This window comes from Rhineura floridana, chromosome 10 (assembly GCF_030035675.1).
Source record: "Rhineura floridana isolate rRhiFlo1 chromosome 10, rRhiFlo1.hap2, whole genome shotgun sequence".
In the NCBI taxonomy this organism is placed as follows: domain Eukaryota; kingdom Metazoa; phylum Chordata; class Lepidosauria; order Squamata; family Rhineuridae; genus Rhineura; species Rhineura floridana.
The window spans coordinates 73581082-73603897 of NC_084489.1; the positions used below are offsets into that span (position 1 = coordinate 73581082).

The 22816-nt window shown below is 40.7% G+C and overlaps 2 protein-coding genes across 6 annotated transcripts in view; one reads left to right on the top strand and one right to left on the bottom strand.

The window, feature by feature from the left end:
- WDR37 (WD repeat domain 37) overlaps positions 1-7581 on the bottom strand; it is an 82624-nt gene extending 75043 nt beyond the window's left edge. Inside the window, exon 1 of one of the 2 annotated variants that reach the window (XM_061587501.1) lies at positions 7245-7581. The gene's annotated coding sequence lies outside the window, so the exon portion shown is untranslated. Of the gene's footprint in view, positions 1-6911; positions 7196-7244 lie in introns of those variants that run through there. The other variant, XM_061587502.1, reaches the window with a different exon arrangement.
- A 7270-nt stretch (positions 7582-14851) lies between these two features.
- Positions 14852-21815, top strand: IDI1 (isopentenyl-diphosphate delta isomerase 1). 4 transcript variants are annotated; one of them, XM_061587506.1, is made up of 5 exons: positions 14852-14951; positions 17898-18070; positions 19439-19531; positions 20147-20277; positions 21291-21815. In XM_061587506.1, exons 2-5 carry the CDS (start codon positions 17929-17931, stop codon positions 21606-21608), a joined length of 684 nt encoding a protein of 227 aa, XP_061443490.1. In that variant the 5' UTR covers positions 14852-14951; positions 17898-17928; the 3' UTR covers positions 21609-21815. The 4 variants fall into 4 exon arrangements, with proteins under 4 accessions (XP_061443490.1, XP_061443491.1, XP_061443489.1 ...); XM_061587507.1 differs by having other exon boundaries at positions 17910-18070; XM_061587505.1 differs by lacking the exon at positions 14852-14951 and adding an exon at positions 16054-16379 and having other exon boundaries at positions 17910-18070.
- Positions 21816-22816: the final 1001 nt, after the last annotated feature.

Here is a 22816-nt window from a genome sequence, read left to right on the forward strand (position 1 = left end):
GAAGGGGATCTGAGAAACAAGCAGAGTGGATGTGCATGGCCCCAGTCTCTTGTCTCACTTGATTAGAACACCAAGTAATGTAATCAGATGGTCCAAGGCAATAAGGAAACATAAAACAGTTAGATAGAATATTACAGTGTAAACACACAACCAAGATCTGCAGGAATCTATATTGAGGATTTCCCAAATTCTGACAAGGGTATTCTGGTAGTCACAGGACAAAACCTGCAACTGTAGCCTGTCCATAACAACATGCACTATGATCAGGCCACCTGATGTCGGAGTGGTTTCTGACAACCTCACCTACATCATGTGGAAATTGTCACACACCGTTGTGGAGAAAGTTGACAGCATTTTTCAGTGTCGCCTACATGTGCTGTGAATGTTTCACATGAGGAAGTGGGGTTCCTGGCAAAGTTGTTCTAGCCTACACCTTCTGATAAGGTCCTCCCCATTTCAGTAGCCATCCTAGCCCACAATTATCAAATCCTGTACCTGTGAGAATAACATTGTAGCCTGGCTGCATCACCACATACTATTTTCCCTTTGCCCCTGCGAATGCTCCACCCTTCCATACAGCAGAGGTTGCTGGCAACTGATCTCACTAATTCACTATCTGAGATGACTAGGAAGATCAAGATTAGACTATAAGTTTGAACAATATCAATTTGAACACTCACTCAAAACAAAAATGATTTTTTTCAAAGCTATCTGTTAACATAATGGGCCAACAACTGATGGCTCAAAGTCAAAACTGCATTGTGCAGAATTAACATCACACTTGAGTATCTAGAATTAGTTTGCTAACTTGCAAATGATCCTCCCTTCGACCTGCCCAGCACAAAATATTCCAATATAAATCAGTTCCATGACAGAAAAATGACACGCCTTAATTTATTCACATATTGGCAAATCTTTCCGACAAGGTGGAAGACAAATAAAATATTCTACACAATAGCAAAAAGAAAATATCTATAGACTTTTTGAATGTCTTTTTCCAGTATTTTTGCCATGCATGTTTTTACATTTAAGTGAAACACCCAAAATCTACTTTTATGGGATGTATCTGATTATTTCTGGAGAATAAAATATAAAACAAATTATCATTGCCTTTAATTGTCCAAGGTGAAACAAGAATGGCAAACCTAAACAATCAACCAACAATGGTATAAGATCTCCCCAATAAGTCACATACTTTAGCAATAGTTGGTATTCCTAATGCGCTGGCCTGCCTGATCTTTAAAAATCTGGGTGAGTTCTGGAATGAAAGAAAAATAATCCCTCATGCGTATGTGCTTCTGAAAGCCCAGAGACTATCTCTATGTTTCAGGAACTATGAGAATGTGGAAATAATTACTAAAACTGTGTGCTTCCTTTTTTGCCTATTTAAAATTGCTTAAAGATTGGGGAAGGAAGAGTGGTAGAGCAAGTATAAATATTGAAGTAATGTCTCCACCCTGTCTGCTTCACTGCCCAACATATAGTTTGATTCTGGATGCAAATTTTATTTATTTGATTTATATATTTAATTTTATTTATTTATTAAATTTATATATATATATATTGTTTAAAATTATATAATTTTAAACAAATTTTAAATACTTTCCTAGGAATGAAGGAATGCAATTTAAAATGAAGTTAAACAGTTTTGAAAGGGTATACCATAAATGTCTAGTTAACGTACAGACATAAGGTTAACAGCTGATTTTCAGAAAGTTATGTTAATCTGTTGCAGCAAGCACAACAAAGAGTCTTGTGGCACCTTAAAGACGATCATGGCAGAAGCAGTTAGTTAAGAGCATAGGATAGCATTAAGTATTATCCAGTGAACACGGATTTCTAAACTGTGTACTGTACCAGGAAAACCAGGAGTTGCTGAAAAATTTATCAGGAGTTCCACAATAAAAATATGAGTAGTGGCGGGCAACCTTTCCTAAATGGTTTGCTCACCACTAATGATCTTCTCCTATTCAAGCACAGCCACAGGAGAATATAGGGCATGGTCTAGACAGAGATAGACAACATGGTGCCCTCCAAATGTTTTCGACTAAAACTCCCATCATCCCTGACTATTGGCCACAATGGCTAGGGCTCATGGGAATTGTAGTCCAAAACATCTGGAGGGCACCACATTGGCTAGCCGCCTTCTTGCACTTTAACTGGGGTGGAGGCCTGACTTGCACTCCATGTGAATTGAGTGCACATTCATGAACATACCCTGGATTCAGGAGGTCCTCAGCAAGACAAATAAACAACAGTCACATTATTATGACAGCACGTTTGACCACCAAAGTCATCAGAAATGATTCAGGGAAGCAGACAACTCTGTATACTCAGCAGATCTGTTTTCCCTTTTCCTGGTTTCAAGACCCCAGAGGACAATTCTTCAGACTTTCCACAAGATTTGCCAAACCATAGTGCATTAGGAACAGGAGTGGAAGGTCAATACTAAAACAAAAGGATGAGACAGGCTCACAGCAAAAAAATATTAAGCCAGGAGGTAAGTTGGCAAAGTTAGAAAGCCAACAGATACGAGGAGGGAAGAAAACAAGCAACAGGAAACCCATGTCTGATACGCTCAGGTAAAAAATGGCTGAGACACTGAGCCAGGAGGGAAGCAGACTGAAATGCGATGGCACATGGAAGGATGTATGTACATGTACATGTATGCCTCTTTGCTTCAGGATTGAAGTTCTCAATCAGGGGCTGCAGGAAGGTTGAGTCTTGTCTAATATTGATGATCTGTACCTACCTACATCAACCAGTGGCAAACAGTGGCACAAAGAGTTTGAGTGTGACAGCCCAATCACAGAGTTCTTCCCACATATCCTCCACAAAGCAGTCTGCTTTTTAAACCAGGTGTTCTACAGCAGATTGTGGCACAGGATGGGAAATAGCTGATTAGGTGGGTGTTAAACAGGCTAATGCCAATTGGTATACAAGCAACAGTTCTGTAGATCAGCAGCTAAAACGTCCAGGCAAATTACATTATTCTTTTCAACCAGCAATTTTCTGCACTGAATTTTCACTTGATGTTAGAATAACCTAATCATCTAGTTCTTTCATAGCTCCAAAACCCTGCAATTTTCATGAACAAAACCAGCAATTTTCTTAGGTCACCTCGTTGTTCACTCCACTCGCCTTATCATAAGCACACCTGCCCGAAGTGTGTGCTTTAAAGCCATATCTAGTCTCCATTTAATTTGCATAAGCCCTGCTATTTATCTGCACATTTTCTTATTACTACATTAACAAGTTTATCTCATTCTGGCATAGGTGCCTTTTGAGTTTACCCAGTATTAAAAGCCCCGACAGGCAAGATGCATTATTTTTTTCCTCAGAATCGAAATAGCTTTCTTTTATCCTACTCACAGTGTAATTTCATAGTTTCAGCTAATTTTAATACTGAAAATAAAAAACTGTAGCTAATGTTCATAAAATATAAACAGGAATATGAACATATGACGACTTCCACTAGTAGTAGTCAAGGAATTTAGAAAAAACTCCAATGCATGTCTGGTAACAACTAAATAGGGGAATTTGTGCCTCCATCACTGGTTGATATCGACGTTTATCTTATTAGTCGTTACTGGAATTTGGTTGCTATTCATACAGTGCCAACAACTGATCTATAAGAAATTAAATGCTCAATTATATTATTCAGCAAGCTGAGTACTAAAGTTCACCCTCAGAAGGTTTTGTAGATAACATAAAGTACATGTTGCATTCAATTATAGAATGGGCAACAGTGCTTGTTAAGAGAGATCCTAGTTCAGAACAGCAGAAGACTTCACGGGCTTGAGCAAAACTACCTAACCTAGCAATCCCAAGCACTGCCATTTTTGCAACCTGGGGGATGTGCCATAACTTGCCATTCCATCCGAGTGATGCTGAAACTACTTGAGCATTTTAATCACACACTTAGCAATGTCTCAGTTAACCACTCAATTAGTAACAAAACTGTTTATGGCATACATACACCGCTAAAATATCCCTGCCCCCAGTATACTCTTGCCTATACTTTTAAATACCTTCAAGACAACATTTTCCACCTTCCTCTCTCCCACCTTGCTCCCAAATAACATACGGAATAGAATAACAGATGTTTTAACCAACCAGAGAATAAAGCACTTTGAAAATTATTATTTTACCATTTAAATGTAAATATCAGGGAAGAAATCATGCACCAAGAAGTATTTAAAATAGTTTTTCCCATAATCAAAGCTTGAACATTATTAAAAAGTGCATATGAAACTGCCTGATACCGAGTGAGACCAAACTTCCATCTCACTCAGTACTGTCAAAACTGACCTGCAGGAACTCTCCAGGGTTTCAGACAGGGGTCTTCCAAGTCCTACTTGGAAATGCTGGGGAGCTTCTGCATACAAAGAATGTGTTCTACCCATTGTCCTGTAACACCTCCTCTAAAATCAGTTATGTACTTTTTTTAAAAAATCATATTTTGTTATGATGTTTATTTTTATTTGGAAGCCACAGTAACCTTGGCACTTAACATTTCATGCTGCTTTATTAGAAATACGAAGAAAATTTTCAATTTGAGATTGTATCAATAGTCCATCCAGATAACCATTATTTTAAAGCAGCCACCCAGATGCTACAGGGAAATTTACATGAAGGGCAGAATGACAATATCTATGTTTCAGTTGCTGCTATCTGACAACCTAATAACAGCATTGCTTTTAAAGTAGGTTGCTAATTTCTGTATGTACAGTGTTAGCACAACAGGAATCTATGGTGCACGTGAATGGCACATTAATACTGTGCACATAGGAACCAGTGATCCAGTTTAAATATGCCAGCCGTGTGTAACTCCCACGTGGGTATGCTGCTTTTATATACCAAATGTTACTTCTGCTTGGGCCTAATACCTGAAATGTGCCATCTTTAGCCACGTGAGGTTGTGGCCTTCACAAAACCTTAATATGAATTCCAAAGGATGTGAATTATGTTGAATGCCACATGTTGTGCGTTATGTTAAATGCTTTCTTTGGCTTGCTTTAAGCCTCCTGCCTATACATTTCAGCAAGTAACACCAAGACACTTTTTTAGGGACAGCAATTTTTACCCCCAAGATCACTTCATTTCTAAACCTGAAGGACATGCATCCTAATATTGTTTGTATGTTGTTCACAGGTATGAGGTACTCTTTTATTTTGGTTCAAGCAATCAGCATTACTCATTTCAGAAAATTATGGTATGTAAAAATACTAGTGAAAACATAGCATAGCATCTAAGAACTATGAAAGAAACACCAGCTCAAATCTTGCCTCTGCTATGAAATCATTAACCAAATCACTATCACATGAAATCTTAGGCAACTATCCTCTCAGCTCCCAATGCATAATAAGAGAATAATATTAATTTATCTGAACTAGATGGCATAAGGTTTACTGAGAATGTAAAGGAAGTTGTCTGAACACTAAGAGAGTGCTATGTCAAAGATTATTATTATTAGAAATAGATAGCTGTCCTATGAAAATTATTATTATTATTACTGTACTACTACAGAGCTACAGCAGAGGCAACACCACCTCATTTCAATTCATTTGGGGGTAAACTCAAGTCTCAACAAGGTGTGTTGAGGTATTCCCAAAACTAAAGAAGAAAGGGGTGTTGTTTTATTAGAGGGAATTATATTTGGGAATGAGAAGTTCACTGAAACACTACAGACTCTCTGAATCTAACTGGCAGCCTTCCACACTCTAATTACCCAGGTTACCTCATTTGTTCCTGAAACATACACCTTGGAGCAAGAGATCTGGTTAACACCTCAGTATTCAAACAGAAGTATTCACTTTAAGAATATTTAGAAGGAGAATGGAAAGAAGAGCTCCACTTAATTTAAGACAGCTGATCTGACACTGGTTTTATGTGTAAGCAAAACGGTCTCCCTTTTGAAATTATATAGGAACTCTCTGGGATGCTTTCACCAACTGTTAAAAACTTACTTATTCACCCAGGCTTTCATTAATAGTGGTCCCAGATGTCCTCGTTTATTGCTGTTCTGATGTTTTTACTGATAATTTTATTCCTATTTGATTTCTGTATTGTTTTATGCTCTGAACTGATTTGTTATTCACTGTAATGAAAAGCAGTATAGATTTTTAAAAAACAAAACTACAAGCAGATCCCTTTTCCATCTTTCATCTCTTCAAATAGCCACATAACCTACACCAATTCCTGTGAAGTATCTTTATTGATTTATTGTCACTTATAAAACTTATTTCTGCCCACGGACACTCTTGAGACACAGACTGGCAGCTATAATCAAGACCACTTTTTATATCACCTTATACATCTCTATGTTCACCATGTGCGCACAATAACCTTATGGATGTCACTGGTCAGCTCACCTTATCCATATAGATCAGCAAGTGACCAACTGCCAGTGACAACAATGTGTTAAGATCCCTTTGGGAATTGAAATGTGTTTGGTCTCTAGCATTAATCCATTCCTTGTTTGTTGCATCAGCTTGATACTAAGGTTTCATTCTTGATAGTTGAGATCATACAATATTGTATTTTACAAATTTCATTCATATATTTATTGTATTTCAAACTTCTCATAAGATTAAAGTTTTTTAAAATTTCATCTACACATTTTAGAAGCACTTTATATACATGTTTTGCTCTTACCCAATTCTGTGCCTAAGTCTACAACTGAAACACAAAACATCAGAATTTATTTATTTATTTATTAAATGTATACCCCGCCCTTCCTCCCAGAAGGACCCAGGGCAGCAAACAAAAACACTAAAAACACTCTAAAAAAATAATTGGAATCCCCTTGGAATCCGGGGATGGGTTTAGATTTCGGGGCAAACAATGTTGAAAAACAAAATACAAAAGCATAACAAAAATACAAAGAAACACACATCAGATATCGTTACCTAGTATCATCAACTATCCCGCGCTGTGGGGCACATCCCCTCAGCAACTCTCCAACACCATGTTCTCCTATCCTACACCCTCAACAGAACAATCCATGCTGCCCTATTGCCGCTTCATCTCCATTATAATAAACCCCCCAACCCGAAACCCCCTGTATATCTGCCCAGGCTCCCTATGCAGGTGAAGCTGAAGACCCGCCGCCCTGAAGCAACGGGGATCTACCCCCCTGGGCTGAGAGCACGATTCTCCCTCAGGATGGGAAGATGGCGGGAGTATAGGGTGGGGGAGAGAAAGGAAGGAAGGAAGAGAGAGACGGAGGCCCTGAAGCTCACCTCTGAAGTCCAGCTGAGAGGCGGAGGGGGCGGCTCCCGAGCCAGGAGAGGGAGAAGGAAGGTTAAGGGAGGGAGGACGGGGAGAAGAACAAGCCAAGCAAAGGAAGGGAGAGAGAGAGAGCGAGCGAGCGAGCAGACAGCTCCGGTTAGAAGGAAGCTGGCGAAGGAAAACGAGCAAAAGGAATAGGAGGAAGAGGACGCAGTCGCTGGTGTTGCTGGTCTCTCTTTCAGACACGGAATGCACCAACACCGCTAGCCCCACAGAACCTCGAGCCCACTTCCGGTTACTACCGGAAGCCTCGTCGCAGCTAGCCAGCCAGCAACCATAGAGACAGATGCCAATAAGGGGGCAGGAGGAACGTCTGTGCATGTCACGTGACGTCGAGGCTCGCGTTCCACGCTGCAACAGCCAAACAAGGCTGAAAGGCGAAGCGCGCTTCTAGCTGGGTATTAAGTCCCTTTGGAATCCACGGGGGGGAGGTTAGATTAGATTTCGGAGTAAACACGTTTGCCAGCGCCTTCCTGAGCGTGTTGACTGAGAAGCAAGTCCCGCTGAGTTCATTAAGGCTTGAGAGCATGTTCCTGTGCATGTTTACTAGGCAACTATATAAATGTATTATTAGCAATATTATAGTTATTATTTTAAAATTGTTAAATCCCACTGAGTTCTAAGGGATTTAGGAAGCTGCTTCAAAGTAATACTTAGCATTTGAAAACACTGTCAAGTGTTCAGAAAACATCATATGCGTTTCCTGGCCCTGAGTAGTTAACTGGGCGCTCAATGTTGTTGTTATGTGCCTTCAAGTTGTTTACAACTTATGGTGACCCTATGAATTGGCGACCTCCAAGAGCATCTGTCATGAACCACCCTGCTCAGATCTTGTAAGATCAGGTCTGTGGCTTCCGTTATGGAATCAATCCATCTCTTGTTTGGCCTTCCTCTTTTTCTACTCCCTTCTGTTTTCCCCAGCTTTATTGTCTTTTCTAGTGAATCGTGTCTTCTGATGATGTGTCCAAAGTAGGATAACCTCAGTTTTATCATTTTAGCTTCTAGTGACAGTTCTGGTTTAATTTGTTCTAACACCCAATTATTTGTCTTTTTCGCAGTCCATGGTATGTGCAAAGCTCTCCTCCAGCACCACATTTCAAATGAGTTGATTTTTCTCTTAGCCGCCTTTTTCACTGTCCAACTTTCACATCCATACATAGAGATCGGGAATACCATGGTCTGAATGATCCTCACTTTGGTGTTCAGTGATACATCTTTGCATTTGAGGACCTTTTCTAGTTCTCTCACAGCTGCCCTACCCAGTCCTAGCCTTCTTCTGATTTCTTGACTATTGTCTCCATTTTGGTTAATGACTGTGCCGAGGTATTGATAATCCTTGACAAGTTCAATGTCCTCATTGTCAACTGTAAAGTTACACAAATCTTCTGTTGTCATTACTTTAGTCTTCTTGACGTTCAGCTGTAGTCCTGCTTTTGTGCTTTCCTCTTTAACTTTCATCAGCATTCGTTTCAAATCATTACTGGTTTCTGCTAAGAGTATGGTATCGTCTGCATATCTTAAATTATTGATGTTTCTCCCTCCAATTTTCACATCTCCTTCATCTTGGTCCAATCCTGCTTTCCATATGATATGTTCTGCGTACAGATTAAACAAATAGGGTGATAAAGTACACCCCTGTCTCACACCCTTTCCGATGGGGAAACAATCGGTTTCTTCATATTCTGTCCTTACAGTAGCCTCTTGTCCAGAGTATAGGTTGCGCATCAGGACAATCAGATGCTGTGGCACCCCCATTTCTTTTAAAGCATTCCATAGTTTTTCATGATCTACACAGTCAAAGGCTTTGCTGTAGTCTATGAAGCACAGGGTGATTTTCTTCTCAAATTCCTTGCTCCGTTCCATTATCCAACGTATGTTTGCGATATGATCTCTGGTGCCTCTTCCCTTTCTAAATCCAGCTTGGACGTCTGGCATTTCTCGCTCCATATATGGTAAGAGCCTTTGTTGTAGAATCTTGAGCATTACTTACTTGCATGGGATATTAAGGCAATAGTTCGGTAATTACTGCATTCTCTGGGATCCCCTTTCTTTGGAAGTGGGATATATATTGAACGCTTCCAGTCTATGGGCCATTGTTTAGTTTTCCATATTTCTTGACAAATTTTTGTCAAAATTTGGACAGATTCAGTCTCAGTAGCTTGTAGCAACTCTATTGGTATGCCGTCTATTCCTAGTGATTTGTTTCTTCCAAGAATTTTAAGAGCAGCTTTCACCTCACATTCTAAAATTTCTGGTTCTTCATCATATGGTTCCTCCATGAATGAATCTGTCATCCTTGCATCTCTTTTGTAAAGTTCTTCAGTGTATTGCTTCCATCTTCCTTTTATTTTATCTCGGTCAGTCAGTGTGTTCCCCTGTTGATTATTCAACATCCATACTCTTGGTTTAAATTTCCCTTTCATTTCTCTAAACTTGGAATAGGGCTCTTGTTCTTCCCTTTTTGTTTTCCTTTTCTATTTCTATACAATAACTATTGTAATAGTTGTCTTTGTCCCTACGTACTAGTCGTTGTATAGTTGCATTTAGGGTTCTGACTGTGTTTCTATCTCCTTTCGCTTTTGCTTTCTTTCTCTCTTTAACCATTTTAAGAGTTTCTTCAGTCATCCATTGAGGTCTTTCTCTCTTCTTAACAAGAGGTATTGTCTTTTTGCATTCTTCCCTGATAATGTCCCTGACTTCAGTCCATAGTTCTTCTGGTTCTCTGTCAACTAAGTTTAAAGCCTCAAACCTGTTCCTTATTTGATCTTTATATTCTTCTGGGATGTTATTTAAATTGTATTTTGGCATTATGAGTGCTTTGTTGTTCTTCTTTAGCTTTACTCTGATTTTCGATACAATCAGTTCATGAGCTGTACCACAGTTGCTCCTGGTCTTGTTTTTGCAGAAAGTATGGAACTTCTCCATCTTCTGTTTCCAATTATATAATCAATTTGATTCCTATATTGACCATCTGGTGATGTCCACATGTACAGTCTTTTTGGTTGCTCAAAAAATGTGTTTGCAAGAAACAAATCATTGGCTTCACAGAATTCAATAAGTCTTTCTCCTGCTTCATTTCTGTCACCTAAGCCCCATTTCCCCACAATTCCTAGTTCTTCTCTGTTCCCTACTTTTGCATTCCAGTCCCCCATGATTATCATCATATCTTGTTTTGGTGTGTGATCAATTTCATCTTGTAGTTCTGCGTAAAATCTCTCCAATTCTTCTTCTGCGTTTGATGTTGGAGCGTCGACTTGGATGATGGTTATGTTAATAGGTTTCCCGTTTAATCTCATTGATCTCAGTCGCTCAGACCTTATGATGTAGCTCCTAATTGCCTTTGCTACATCACTTCTCACTATTAAAGCAACCCCATTTCTTCTTGATTTCTCATTTCCTGCATAAAATATTTTGTAGCTGCCTGATTGAAAATGTCCCATTCCAGTCCATTTTAATTCACTCACACCAAGTATTGTAATGTTGATACGCTCCATTTCTTGCTTGACAATTTCCAACTTTCCCTGGTTCATGCTTCTCATATTCCATGTTCCTATTGTGTGTGCCATACAACTCCGGACTCTCCTTTCGCATCTGTGCGCATCAGCCTCTGGGCTTCCTCTCGGCTTTGACCCAGCTGCGTCATTAGTCACAGCGCTCCTCGTACTTGTCCTTTGTTCTTCCCCAGTAGCTCCGTGAGTGCCTTCTGACCTGGGGGTCTCATCTTCCAGCACTATCTTGTGTTGCATTTTGGATACTCTGTTCATAGGGTTTTTGTGGTAAGAGGTATTCAGAGGTGGTTTACCATTGCCTTCCTCTGAGTTTGGATGCATCTTAGTCTGGTGTCTCAGCTTTGACCATTCCGCCATGGGTGCCCCTGCTAGGAGTCTAACCTCTTGGTCTAGACTCCTGACGGCATTGCTCTCAGCTTCTTCAGCACTCTCAAACCCCCTCACCACGTTAAGGTGTGCATCCTAAAGGTCGGGGCACTCAATATGCAAGTTGAAATAATTGGACTTCAGCTCCCTATTTGCACTGAGTGCGCTTGTGCTGTTCTGAAGCTTCTCTTGACAACCCCAACAATTTTTGTCGCAAGACCCTGCGCAGAGCCATAAAAGGGCAAAAAGGCAGAGGGTCTGAGATACTCAAGAGCGAGCCAGCTTGTTTGCTTATATCTTGGTCTTTTTCTTTTCTAGGAAAGCAAAGTTCTTACATTTATATCCCTTCTTTCCTCCACAGTGTGGCATACATGGTTCTCCCTCTCAATGTTATTCTCACAACAACCCTGTGATATAGGTTAGACTGAGACAGTGATTAGCCCAAGGTCACCCAGTGAGCTTCATGGCTGTGCGCACATGGAAGTGTGCACAGAATTGCAGGTTAAGATTTATTTATTGAGTGATAGTGTTAATGTATATGTTATTCATATATTCCTCAGTTTGCAAATATCTTCTAATCTTGCTTTAGTCATTTGGGCAACATCATCCCTGTGATTACAGTTGCACAGCATCATTGTAATTTCTGAAGCTGAAATAAAACTAATTCCCAAAGGCCGCAGTCTGATTGCTATATACATACTTAACCCCATTGAGATCAAATAGCTTTGGAATGTCTCTTTCTGTTTAGCACAATGGAATTGGGGTTGAACTGGACAATCTCCCAGGGTCTGTCCCAACTCTGTAATTATAACATTGCAAGAGTGGGATCTGCTAAACTGGTCAAACCAGTAAGACTGCTGGAGATTGTCCTAATGGCCCTACAAAGTATCGCCTTTGCTCTGAGGAATGCAGAACCTAAATGCTGCACGGGCAGCCACTGTGGTGTCTTCCACATGTTATGGACTACAACTCCCATGATCCCAGGCCACGGACTATGCTGGCTACAACTGATGGGAGTTGTAGTCCACAAATCTGAAAGGCACCATGTCAGTCATTCCTGGACCAGGGAATGCACAGAGATTGGAAATGGGGGTGCATATTTTATCTGCTGCTAGCTGGGGATGCTGTAAGCAGTATGTACAAATAGATTTGGCAGACTGAGTTATACTTGGACTTGGTCAGAGAAAGCTGAGTTGCTTTCTAAAAAGATCTTATAGTGCTAACACCTGGAAATTAGGAGATCCAACCAAGGCCCATGTTTACCATGCCAAATCCTGGCCACTGCACTAATTAGACTACTCAGTCATAGTTTGAATGTGCTCAGCAGCAATCCGGAGGAACAGGGAAGAAACCACAAACAAAATCGTAACAAAAAATGAATAAATCGGTTTCTTGATGTACAAAGATGGAGGATCTCTACCAGTTTAGAAGGCAACACTCTGCCTGCTAGTGGCTGCTATGCATTACTACCTGTCAATCCATAAAATTGTGAAAATGTATGTGTGCCCTCAAGTCATTTTCAACTTACGGATCTTATAAATCAGCGACCTCAGTAGCATCTGTTATAAACCACCCTGTTCAGAGCTTGTAAGTTCAGGTCTGTGGCTTCATTTATGGAATCAATTCATCTCTTGTTTGGCCTTCCTCTTTTTCTACTCCCTTCCGTTTTTCCCAGCATTATTGTCTTTTCTAGTGAATCATGTCTTCTCATTATGTGTCAAAGTATGATAACCTCAGTTTCATCATTTTAGCTTCTAGTGATAATTCTGGTTTAATTTGTTTTAACATCCATTTGTCTTTTTCGCGGTCCATGGTATGCGCAAAGCTCTCCTCCAACGCCACATTTCAAATGAATTGATTTTTCTCTTACTCGCTTTTTTCACTGTCCATCTTTCACATCCATACATAGAGATTGGGAATACCATGGTCTGAATGATCCTGACTTTAGTGTTCAATGATACATCTTTGCATTTGAGGACCTTTTCTAGTTCTCTCATAGCTGCCCTCTCCAGTCCTAGCCTTCTTCTGATTTCTTGACTATAGTCTCCCTTTTGGTTAATGACCGTACCAAGGTGAGACTTAATTTATTGAACAAAGAGATGTGGATGGGGTAGAAAGGAGCATTTAGGATGAATAACTCTTGTTTGTCTTTCAGTTTCTGTGCCAAGTTCCTTAGCAACTACCTGCTCCAGCATTACTCAGGAAGGGAATATTAGTAACAAAGCAATCCAACTCAAGGGACGCCAACACAAGAGGAGCCAGCAGAAAGGCCACCGCATCAAGTTGCCATTCAGGAGCCTCTGGGTTGGATGAATGCCAGCTCAGCCAGGAGCTGCACGCAGGGACCAGAAAGTAAAAGGTCTGGTCAGTGCCTGGATGGGAGACCACCTGGGAACCATATGTAAGCCACCTTGGGTTTCATGAAAAAAGAAAGACAGGGTATAAATTTAATAAATAAATACCAGGGAGTAAGCCCTCTCCATTTACTTCTATTGCAGTTATTTTCTAAGACCAATCTTTTTCCCACTGTAACTTTTGCCTGGACTGGGCCTGCAGGAGTGCTTCGAACTCAAGTTGGATGTGGCCCAAGTCCCCTCCCCCCGGCCCCTTCTCTGATATTCCCCTGGAACGCCCCTTTTTCAGGCCTTCCACCGGGCTGGGCATCCTAGGCAGACCCCCAGCTGGGTCCAGGTTCCACTGCTGCTGAGCTGAGCTGAGGGGCTTCTGCTGGTGTAGCCTGCCTGAGCCAGGACCCAGCCAGCTCAGCTGAGGGTCTGCCATATCCAACCCTTCTCAGCCCAGCACAAATAGCAGTTGGATTGCACTCTAATTTGCTGCAATCTTCCCAGTCTAGGGAGGATTTTCTGGGGAGCAGCAACAGTGGGCGACCCCTCTTGTAGGGATGCATCCATTAGTATTTATAAGAATAACAACAACAACAGAGACCAAGGTTTGAAGAGTTAGTTTTTAAATTAGCACAGCAAAGATAGGTGCTTTGTTAACAGTTACCTTTAGCTGCCCTATTTGTTTGATGGTGTATTTTAGTATTAATTGTTTTCATGATTTGGTTGTTTTTATATTATGTTCCTCGGGGACAGCCAACAAAGTGCCCTCCAGATGTTGTTGGACTACAGCTCTAATCCTCATGCTGGCTGGGATTGATAGGAGTTGTGGTCCAACAACATCTGGAGGGTAATATGTTGGCTAACCCAGTCTATATAGGTAATTTACTATGAATAGATGAATATTTTTTAATAAATATTGTGTTACAACCAGTTACCACCCTGGTATCTATGTTGTTATTATTATTATTATTTAAAGAAGAAATTTATTAGCCATTTGATACCCAAAGGTCTCCAAGCAACAATATTAAAAACAAAAAGTATCTATATAAATATCCATGAATCCATTCTAAAATATTTTTAATAAATGATTGTGTTACCAGTTTACCAGCATCATATCTATAAAAATTAATGCCTATAAATAGATGAATATTTTAAATTACTGCTTGTTGTGAATGGCACAACATTTACAAATCTTATAATGGAGAGGTACCTGGAAATAGCTGCAACACCTATGCTTTGCTACATCTGACATAGCTGTGTGTAGACAAACCTGTGCCAGAAAGGGTGAGGCAGTGTCGCCTGAAGGTGCGCACTCGGCTCTCTACTGGGTATAAGAAGAGGGCTGAGATAGGGGAAGAGGGGAGGGCAAAACAGCAGGCTTTGAAAAGGAGCTTGGAAGAGCTAACGCCACCACAACCTCAGGAGAAGCCTAGACGAGGTAAGTAGCCTTAAGGTGGGGCTTGATAAAACAGAGAAATGTACTGGATGTTGCAACGACCCTGGCTAGAGGGAAAGGGATAGAGAAAGTAGATTACAGTCATTGCAACTGTGCTATTGAGGTTCACGGTAATCTGCATGATGACAAGAGTCTTTGTTATGTGCCTGCAAGTCGACTACGATTTATGGCAACCTTATGAACCAGCGACCTCAATAGCATCTGTCATGAACCACCCTGTTCAGATCTTGCAAGTTCAGGTCTGTGGCTTCCTTTATGGAATCAATCCATCTCTTGTTTGGCCTTCCTCTTTTTCTACTCCCTTCTGTTTTTCCCAGCATTATTGTCTTTTCTAGTGAATGTCTTCTCATTATGTGTCATTGTTTTAGCTTCTAATGATAGTTCTGGTTTAATCTGTTCTAACATCCAATTATTTGTCTTTTTCACAGTCCATGGCATGTGCAAAGCTCTCCAACATATTTCAAACGAGTTGGATTTTTTCTTATCTACTTTTTTCACTGTCCAACTTTCACATCCATACATAGCGATTGGGAATATCATGGGCTGAATGATCCCGACTTTAGTGTTCAGTGATACATCTTTGCATTTGGGGACCTCTTCTAGTTCATAGAATAGTAGAGTTGGAAGGGGCCTATAAGGCCATCAAGTCCAATAGTTCTCTCATACCTGCCCTCCTCAACAGCAGTCTTGGGCCTCCACTAACAAAGAGGCAAGAGTCTCACCAAGCCTTCTTTGAAAAATTGAGTAGACTTGTGACTCTGAAGGGATCTTTACATGCTGCTGCTTCCCAGGATTGTAAAACTGGACACATATACATGCAGCCTTTACCTAGAAATATTACAAAATGTACTTCTTGCATTTCAAGGCCTTTCGGCCCCTCAGCGTATACTTGTTCTCTTTATGTAGTTGTTCATTATTATGTCTGCGACTTTGTATGCGTGTGTATGTTCTATCTTTTTCTACTTTTCGCTCCTTAAGCCCATCCCCCGTCTTTAACCACGCCCTGTACCGCTTTGTCCTCTCTATTGGTCTGTAGACCCGCGAGAGGGGCCCTTCTCCCGATAATGATTTGCCGGGGCTCTTCGTGCCTGTTTGTGGTGGTGCGATCGGCCCACGCGGTGACGCAAGCGCCTGGAGCCGGCGCCATTGGCCAGGCGCGGAGGGGGAGTGTTGCCTGGAGATGTGGCGCGCTAGGCGCAGGTTGGCGTCGGCGGCTGTCACTGCCGCGGCAGCCGGAGGAGAAGGTTTTGCGGCTCGCGCTTTCTCTTGTTCTTCTCTAGGGAGTCGTCCTTGCTGCTGCCTCAGTCACGGCGCGCGGGTTCTTCCGCAGCCTCTTCCTCCGTCGTCGCCGCGGCTTTCCTCCTTTGGCGTGAGGGGAAGGGGCGGGTGGAGGTCCGAGAACGGAGCGCGGTAAGGACAAAAAAGCCTTTCGGGGAAGGCGTCGAAGGAATGCCGGCAATGACCCTGAGGGGAAGTGGGCGGGCAAGTGGGTTCCCACTTCAAAAACTGGCCAGAGGTCCGTCAGGTTCAGCCTCCTCTTTTCCCCGCAGTACCCGGCTATTGGGTTCCGGGAAGCCATCAGAGCACGACAGGAGCAGCGCTTCTTTCTTTCTTCACACACGCAGCCTTCAGGCGCTCGTCTCTAGTATTTGTTACTGCCAGATATACTGCCTCTGTACTTGGAGCTTCCACTTAGTTAATTTGGCTTACAGCTGTTGAAGGTTCTCCCCAGCGAATATATCCACTTACCTAGTAAAAAACGGGGAGGGGGGAATCTAAGTAACCCTCTGGCTGGGAACACACCATACCTTTAAAGCGCATAACTGGAGTTTACCTTTCTTGACAAACAGTAGACCCCATGATTCGGGGGAGGGGGGAATCGATGTGCTTTAAAGGCACGTTGTGTCTCTACATCTCGTGGAAGCGAGTTCTCTTCCTCCACCACATAGAAGCGTTATTTAAGGTCTGTGAACATATTAAAGTTCTGTTCAGCTTTCCTTCAAGGAGCTGAGGATGGTGATTGTGGTTCTTTTCCCTTCCCCCGAACTGCCCCCTCTCCCACATTTTGTTCCCACAACAAGCCCCGTGATGTAGGTTAGGTGAGAAAGAGTGATTGTGTGAGTTTCAGGTAGAGGTGCACAAGACCCCTGCTTGAAAGCCTGAAGAGCCACTGCTGGTCATTGTAGCTAGGTGGGCCAGTGGTCTGTATTGGGTAGCTTCCTATATGTTCCCTATTTAAGTCATTTAAATGTAATTTCTGTTCGGATACTTGAAAGGCACAAAGCATGTGTTTTTAGAGTAGCGCATAACTAGCCCTCTTTTAGCATAGAAACCTTTTGAGTAAAAGATCTTGACCTTTTTGTTAAATAGCAAAAGTAGTACACTTCTCCCTGCACTCCCCCTGCAGTGCAGACAATTCAAAAGTCTTGTTTTAATTTTAATGTTATAGTTAATTGTAATTTTTATTAATTTTGTCTTAATCTGTTTTTAATGTGTTTTATATTTATATGTTGTATTCACATTCGCTGGTTTTAAATGTGTTTTTATCCTGTTGTACACCGCCCTGAGAACCTGTTGCTATAGGGCGGTCTAAAAGTGCAATAAAATAAATAAATAAATGTAAAGTACTTCCATATTCACTTTCAGCAGCAAAACTTTGCTGTTGGAGGCAGTAGCTGTACAAGCACTCAGAGCTTTTGGTACTGGGGCTGACAGGTTATCATGGAGCTGAAGGAGACTTGGGGCTGCTATTTTTTATTTCTAAAATAAATTCAAATTCCTCATTTGCATGCCTGTGTTCCATTGACTCTTATGTACAGCGCTCATTGTCATTGCAGGTTTAATTCTGATATAGTTCATTAAATATTTGTGAAATTGTGAGCTGTTGCAGGGGTTTTTGTGTGTGTGAATGTGACCGTTTCTTATCAGTGTTTTTATTAGGAAGATCAATACTACAGTTATGCCTGAAATAAATACAAATGAACTGGATGAACAGCAAGTACAGTTGCTGGCAGAGATGTGCATCCTTATTGATGAAAATGACAACAACATTGGTTCAGATACCAAGAAAAACTGCCACCTGAATGAAAACATTGACAAAGGTATTTTAAAAAAGAACTATTCAAGTCCCATTTTAAGTAAGCTAGTTCTGCCCGAGTACCCAAATTGGACTGAGGACTTCTACCTTGCCTTATCATAGACTCCCGAGGCATTTGCAATCTAGTTGTACAGCTAGATGTAGCAGGGAAAAGAGAACTTGAGGAAATGGAACAGAAAAGAGGAATGTGGTTGAACAGACTAGTCTTGTACATCCATGTACAAGATAACTTTGAATTAATAGAGTTCTTCAGGTGGTAAAAAAAAACCTTTCTCACCAGGAAGCTGAAAAGCAACTTAGGCTTGCTAATTGGTTACCCAATCATCAATTCATTTGTCATATCAAATGAGCCATACACTGCCCACAGAGCAACTTCCTGCTACACCGTTTAGCCTAACCTTTTATATACATTTGCCTGGCACACAAAATTAAACTCTGTGTGGCTTCAGATGTTCACTCCAAGGAGCAATAAAAGCTGTATGAGTGATTTGCCATTATTCTGTCACTTTTCCCAGGCTTTCCCTAAACAGGGGGCATATTCCCTGAGCACATTGCATAGTTGAAACATCAATTTTGGCGGAGGAAATATTCACAACTATCTCACTGCTCACAAGATGAGATGCAGCAACTGAAGCAATATGAGTTTCTTAACAATTTTTTTTCTTGTGCTGCTTCAAGAGAACACCTGAGACTATCCTGTGGTGCATGTAGGTGGTTACAATCAGAGTTCACTGTTCTAAGTTGACTTTGACACACACATCAGTTTGAGTGTATTGTTTCATAGGCAGGATAGCATAAGAGCAGTTATCTTGTTTAATACTAAGGGAAAGGGGAGAAAATATGATGTACAACCTGCTCTTGAATTAGTAGGCTTGAGGAACAACATATCTAAGGAAAAGAACAAGCCTTTAGTCTGTAGTGCAGGAAATTCTGCCTGTTTCTGGTTTAATGAAAACATGAGCTTGTGACTTCTTTGATTATAGATCTGTAAGGAACCGATCTCTGTTCAAAATCATTAGTTCCATTCCCTGGAGAGCAAAAAAGCACATCAGCAATTCGCTTTTGCAAAAGTCGTGTTTTGTAGCAATACATCTACTTCAGGCACATAATGGTATTTTAATTTTACTCCTACAAAGCTCTCCAGTGGTTACCCAAGCAAATACTTTGCTCAAACGTATATATTCTAGGCCCCCTTTCCAAGGCAGATATCAACCTAGAAGAGAAACAGTCATGCATAAAATGAAAGGTTTTGTCTTTGTATAAGCTTTGATCTTAAAATTTAAGATTGAGTGTCAAGCAAAATAGGGATAAAGTTTACTTTTCCCCCTTGTACAATTTTTTATAAAGCTTATTGCCTATCTTTGTGTACTAGGATTGCTGCATCGTGCATTCAGTGTCTTCTTGTTCAATACGGAGAATAAACTGCTGTTGCAACAGAGATCAGATGCCAAAATTACTTTCCCAGGTCAGTTATTCAACAACGAAGTCTTGTATCTATGCTCCACATGGAAAACAATACAGCTTTGTATCCCCCCATACATTTTGAAAGCTTAAAGTAAAGAATAGTCTGTTAAACTTCAGATACGGTTTCGATGCCCTTAATTTATTCACCTTCATTTTTAAATAACCGGATGCCTTATTTTCCTGGTGTGGTCTTGTGGGCATGTCTGTGAACTATTTTTGTTCAGTCAGCAGCAGAAGCATGGTAAAACTGTTTTGGTCTAGACTAGCACACTTTTGATTAGTGAACAAGTGTATATTGGAAGGCAGTGAAAGCCACAATTTAAATAATTACTAGTGCTTTGTACTTTTTTTAAAAAAGCCGAATATACTTAGAGGCTGTTGAGAGCACAATTACAAATGATGCTAACATGCTGGAAACATACTCTTTATGGTGCTAAGTGTTTATGGGTTTTTGTTGCTTTTAATACCTTGAACTGTACAGTATGAGCTGTTGCTTTCTTTATCGGAGCTTTATATTTCAAACTTCACAAACGTGGATACTTGATTCCTGAGGTGGGCTTCTATATCTAAAATGCTGCAAAGCATTCTTAAAACTCAATTTTCTTTTTTTGGATAGATTGTTTCACCAACACTTGTTGCAGTCATCCCCTAAATACCCCACTTGAAGTGGAAGAAGATAACGCAGTTGGCGTTAGAAGAGCAGCTCAGAGACGACTGACAGCAGAGTTAGGAATTCCAGTGGAACAGGTAAATAATGTTCTTGTTTCACAGTAATGACTTCCCTAGAGGAAAGCAGTTGAACAGCATCTAGTTGTATTTGCAGACTTAATTACTAAACAGAGCCACAATACTTATTTGGAAGCTCTTAGTCTGCCCTATTCCCAAAAGCTTAGAGCAGGGACAATTAATACAGTGTGTTTGCTGCTATTTCAACATGTCTCTGTTTTTTCATTAGTCAGAACGACCAAGTTTGGTTTATGACGGGAAAACTTGCTTTGAGTTTTAGTTACATAGCTGCCTATTTATAGTTAAAAATGATTACAATTAATCAGGACTTGCATGTTTACAGATGTAACAGTTGATAGTCTAAGTGTTATAACCTGTCCAACAACACACCAGATAATCTATAAAAGTTTTGGACCAGTAAGGAAACTGTTGTAATATAGTTTTTCCAAGGGCTGGAAAAAGATTTCAAATTCCTTTGCTCCAGCATCAAATTTCTACATGTCTGGGCAACCAGCACCCAACAGTTTTTCCAGCATTAGGGGTTTTTTGGTAGTATTTTGAATCTAATTTTCTTCCTTGATTGCTGAAGCAAAGCAATAGCTCTGGCCATATAACTAGAGAGCTAAGAAGAAATGCTCTCTCTGAAGCCTTTAGTGAGAAGGGTGTTCTTTTATCTGCTATCAGCTAATACACACATTATTCAAAGAAACACTCGCTTAGGCCCTGAATGTCCCAGGCAGACATGCACACAGCCTACTCCATTACACTATTCCAGATGGCACCACAGTCCTTGGGATCAGATTAGATAGGGTAAAAGAAGGTGTGAGTGGGAAAGTCCTGTGTGTAATACTTTTGAGCTAAGCCACTGATTATACAGAAACAATGTTATAAATCAAGATGTTAAAGCAAAAGCAAAATGGCATAGTTCTTTCCTCACCCCTTTTTCAGATAATAGGTTTGTACTGAGGTGTTCTGTGGGAAAAAGTCATATAAAAAAACTGATTATCAGGCTCACTACAAGTTTCTGGTTGTAGGTAACGCCGGAAGAAATCTTCTACTTAACCCGAATTCACTACAAAGCCCAGTCTAATGGGACCTGGGGAGAACATGAAATAGATTACATCCTATTTGTGCAAAAGAATGTGACCCTGAATCCAGATCCCAATGAAATTAAAAGCTACTGTTATGTGACACAGGAAGAACTGAAAGAACTTCTGGAAAAGGCATCCCAAAATGAAATCAAGATTACTCCATGGTTCAAACTGATTGCAGAGACTTTTCTCTTTAAATGGTGGGATAACTTGAATAATCTGAAGAAATTTGTTGATTATGATAAAATTTACAGAATGTAAGTGAGTAGAATATGCTGATCTAAAATGATATAGTAGTGTTTAGTTTTTAATACTGATAAGGGCATATCTGAAATACCATTTGTACAGTTGGTTGCAACATAAGGATTGAAATAGGAACAAATCCTTTGAGGATGAAGGGAATTTGCTTTTACATCCGGCATGACCTGGATGGCTGCTTGATAAAACTTGAGTTTCCTTTGCCTTTCACTTCCTGGAGTCATTATTTAGATTTCTAACAAGCCAGCAACAGGAATATATTTGTTGATATAACCACTAGAATCTGAAGTCTGACTAGGCCACCAGTTAACATGGAGTTACATCTTAACCAGGATATCTTTCTCTATATATGTATTTGGCAACACAAGCTGTGTAATGTGGAGTAGGGAAGAGGTCAGCTATTTGGAGTCAGAAATCCCGTTTGCTGCAGACAAAACAATGGAATACCTGGAATAGGTGCTCTGTCATTGGCCTAAAGCAGGTAGTTAACGTGTGGCCCTCCAGATGTCGTTGGACTCAACCGCCCATGAGCCCCCACTACATGATCAATGATCAGGGATTATGGGACTTGTAGCTCACGGCCAGAGTTTGATTCCAACAGAAGGAGGAAGTCGAATCTCCAGTAAAAGGGGTCGAGGTCCACTCAACCTTCCGTCCATCCATGGTTGGTAAAATGAGTACCTGGCATACGCTGGGGGGTAAAGAAAGGCCGGGGAAGGAACTGGCAATCCCACCCCATATATACAGTCTGCCTAGTAAACGTCGCAAGACGTCACCCTAAGAGTCAGAAACGACTCACACTAAGTGCGGGGACAACTTTACTTTTACCTTTAGTTCTACAGCAACAGGAGGGCTACACATTAGCCACCACTGGACTAAAGGCTACATCTCATATTTAATACTAAAGTCATGTTAGGGGATGAAGGAAGTAGTAGTTACTTAAGTGTTCTGCCCCCCAGTTCCATCCCAAAGTTGGTTTATTTTATCCATTCATGTTTAACCTTCTGGAGCTTTAACAGTATAGAGTACACAAGTTAATATGTAACTGGTGTTAAATGCTCTTATAGTGTGCTTTTAAGTACATGTAAGCTTTGTGTGAGGGTAACTGACATGTGTCATTAAAGGGAAAAAACCAGGTGGTATTTCAAAACATCAAGTGACAATTTGTTCTTCTGTAGACTCCAAACGTACCTTCCTTTTTTGAATTAATG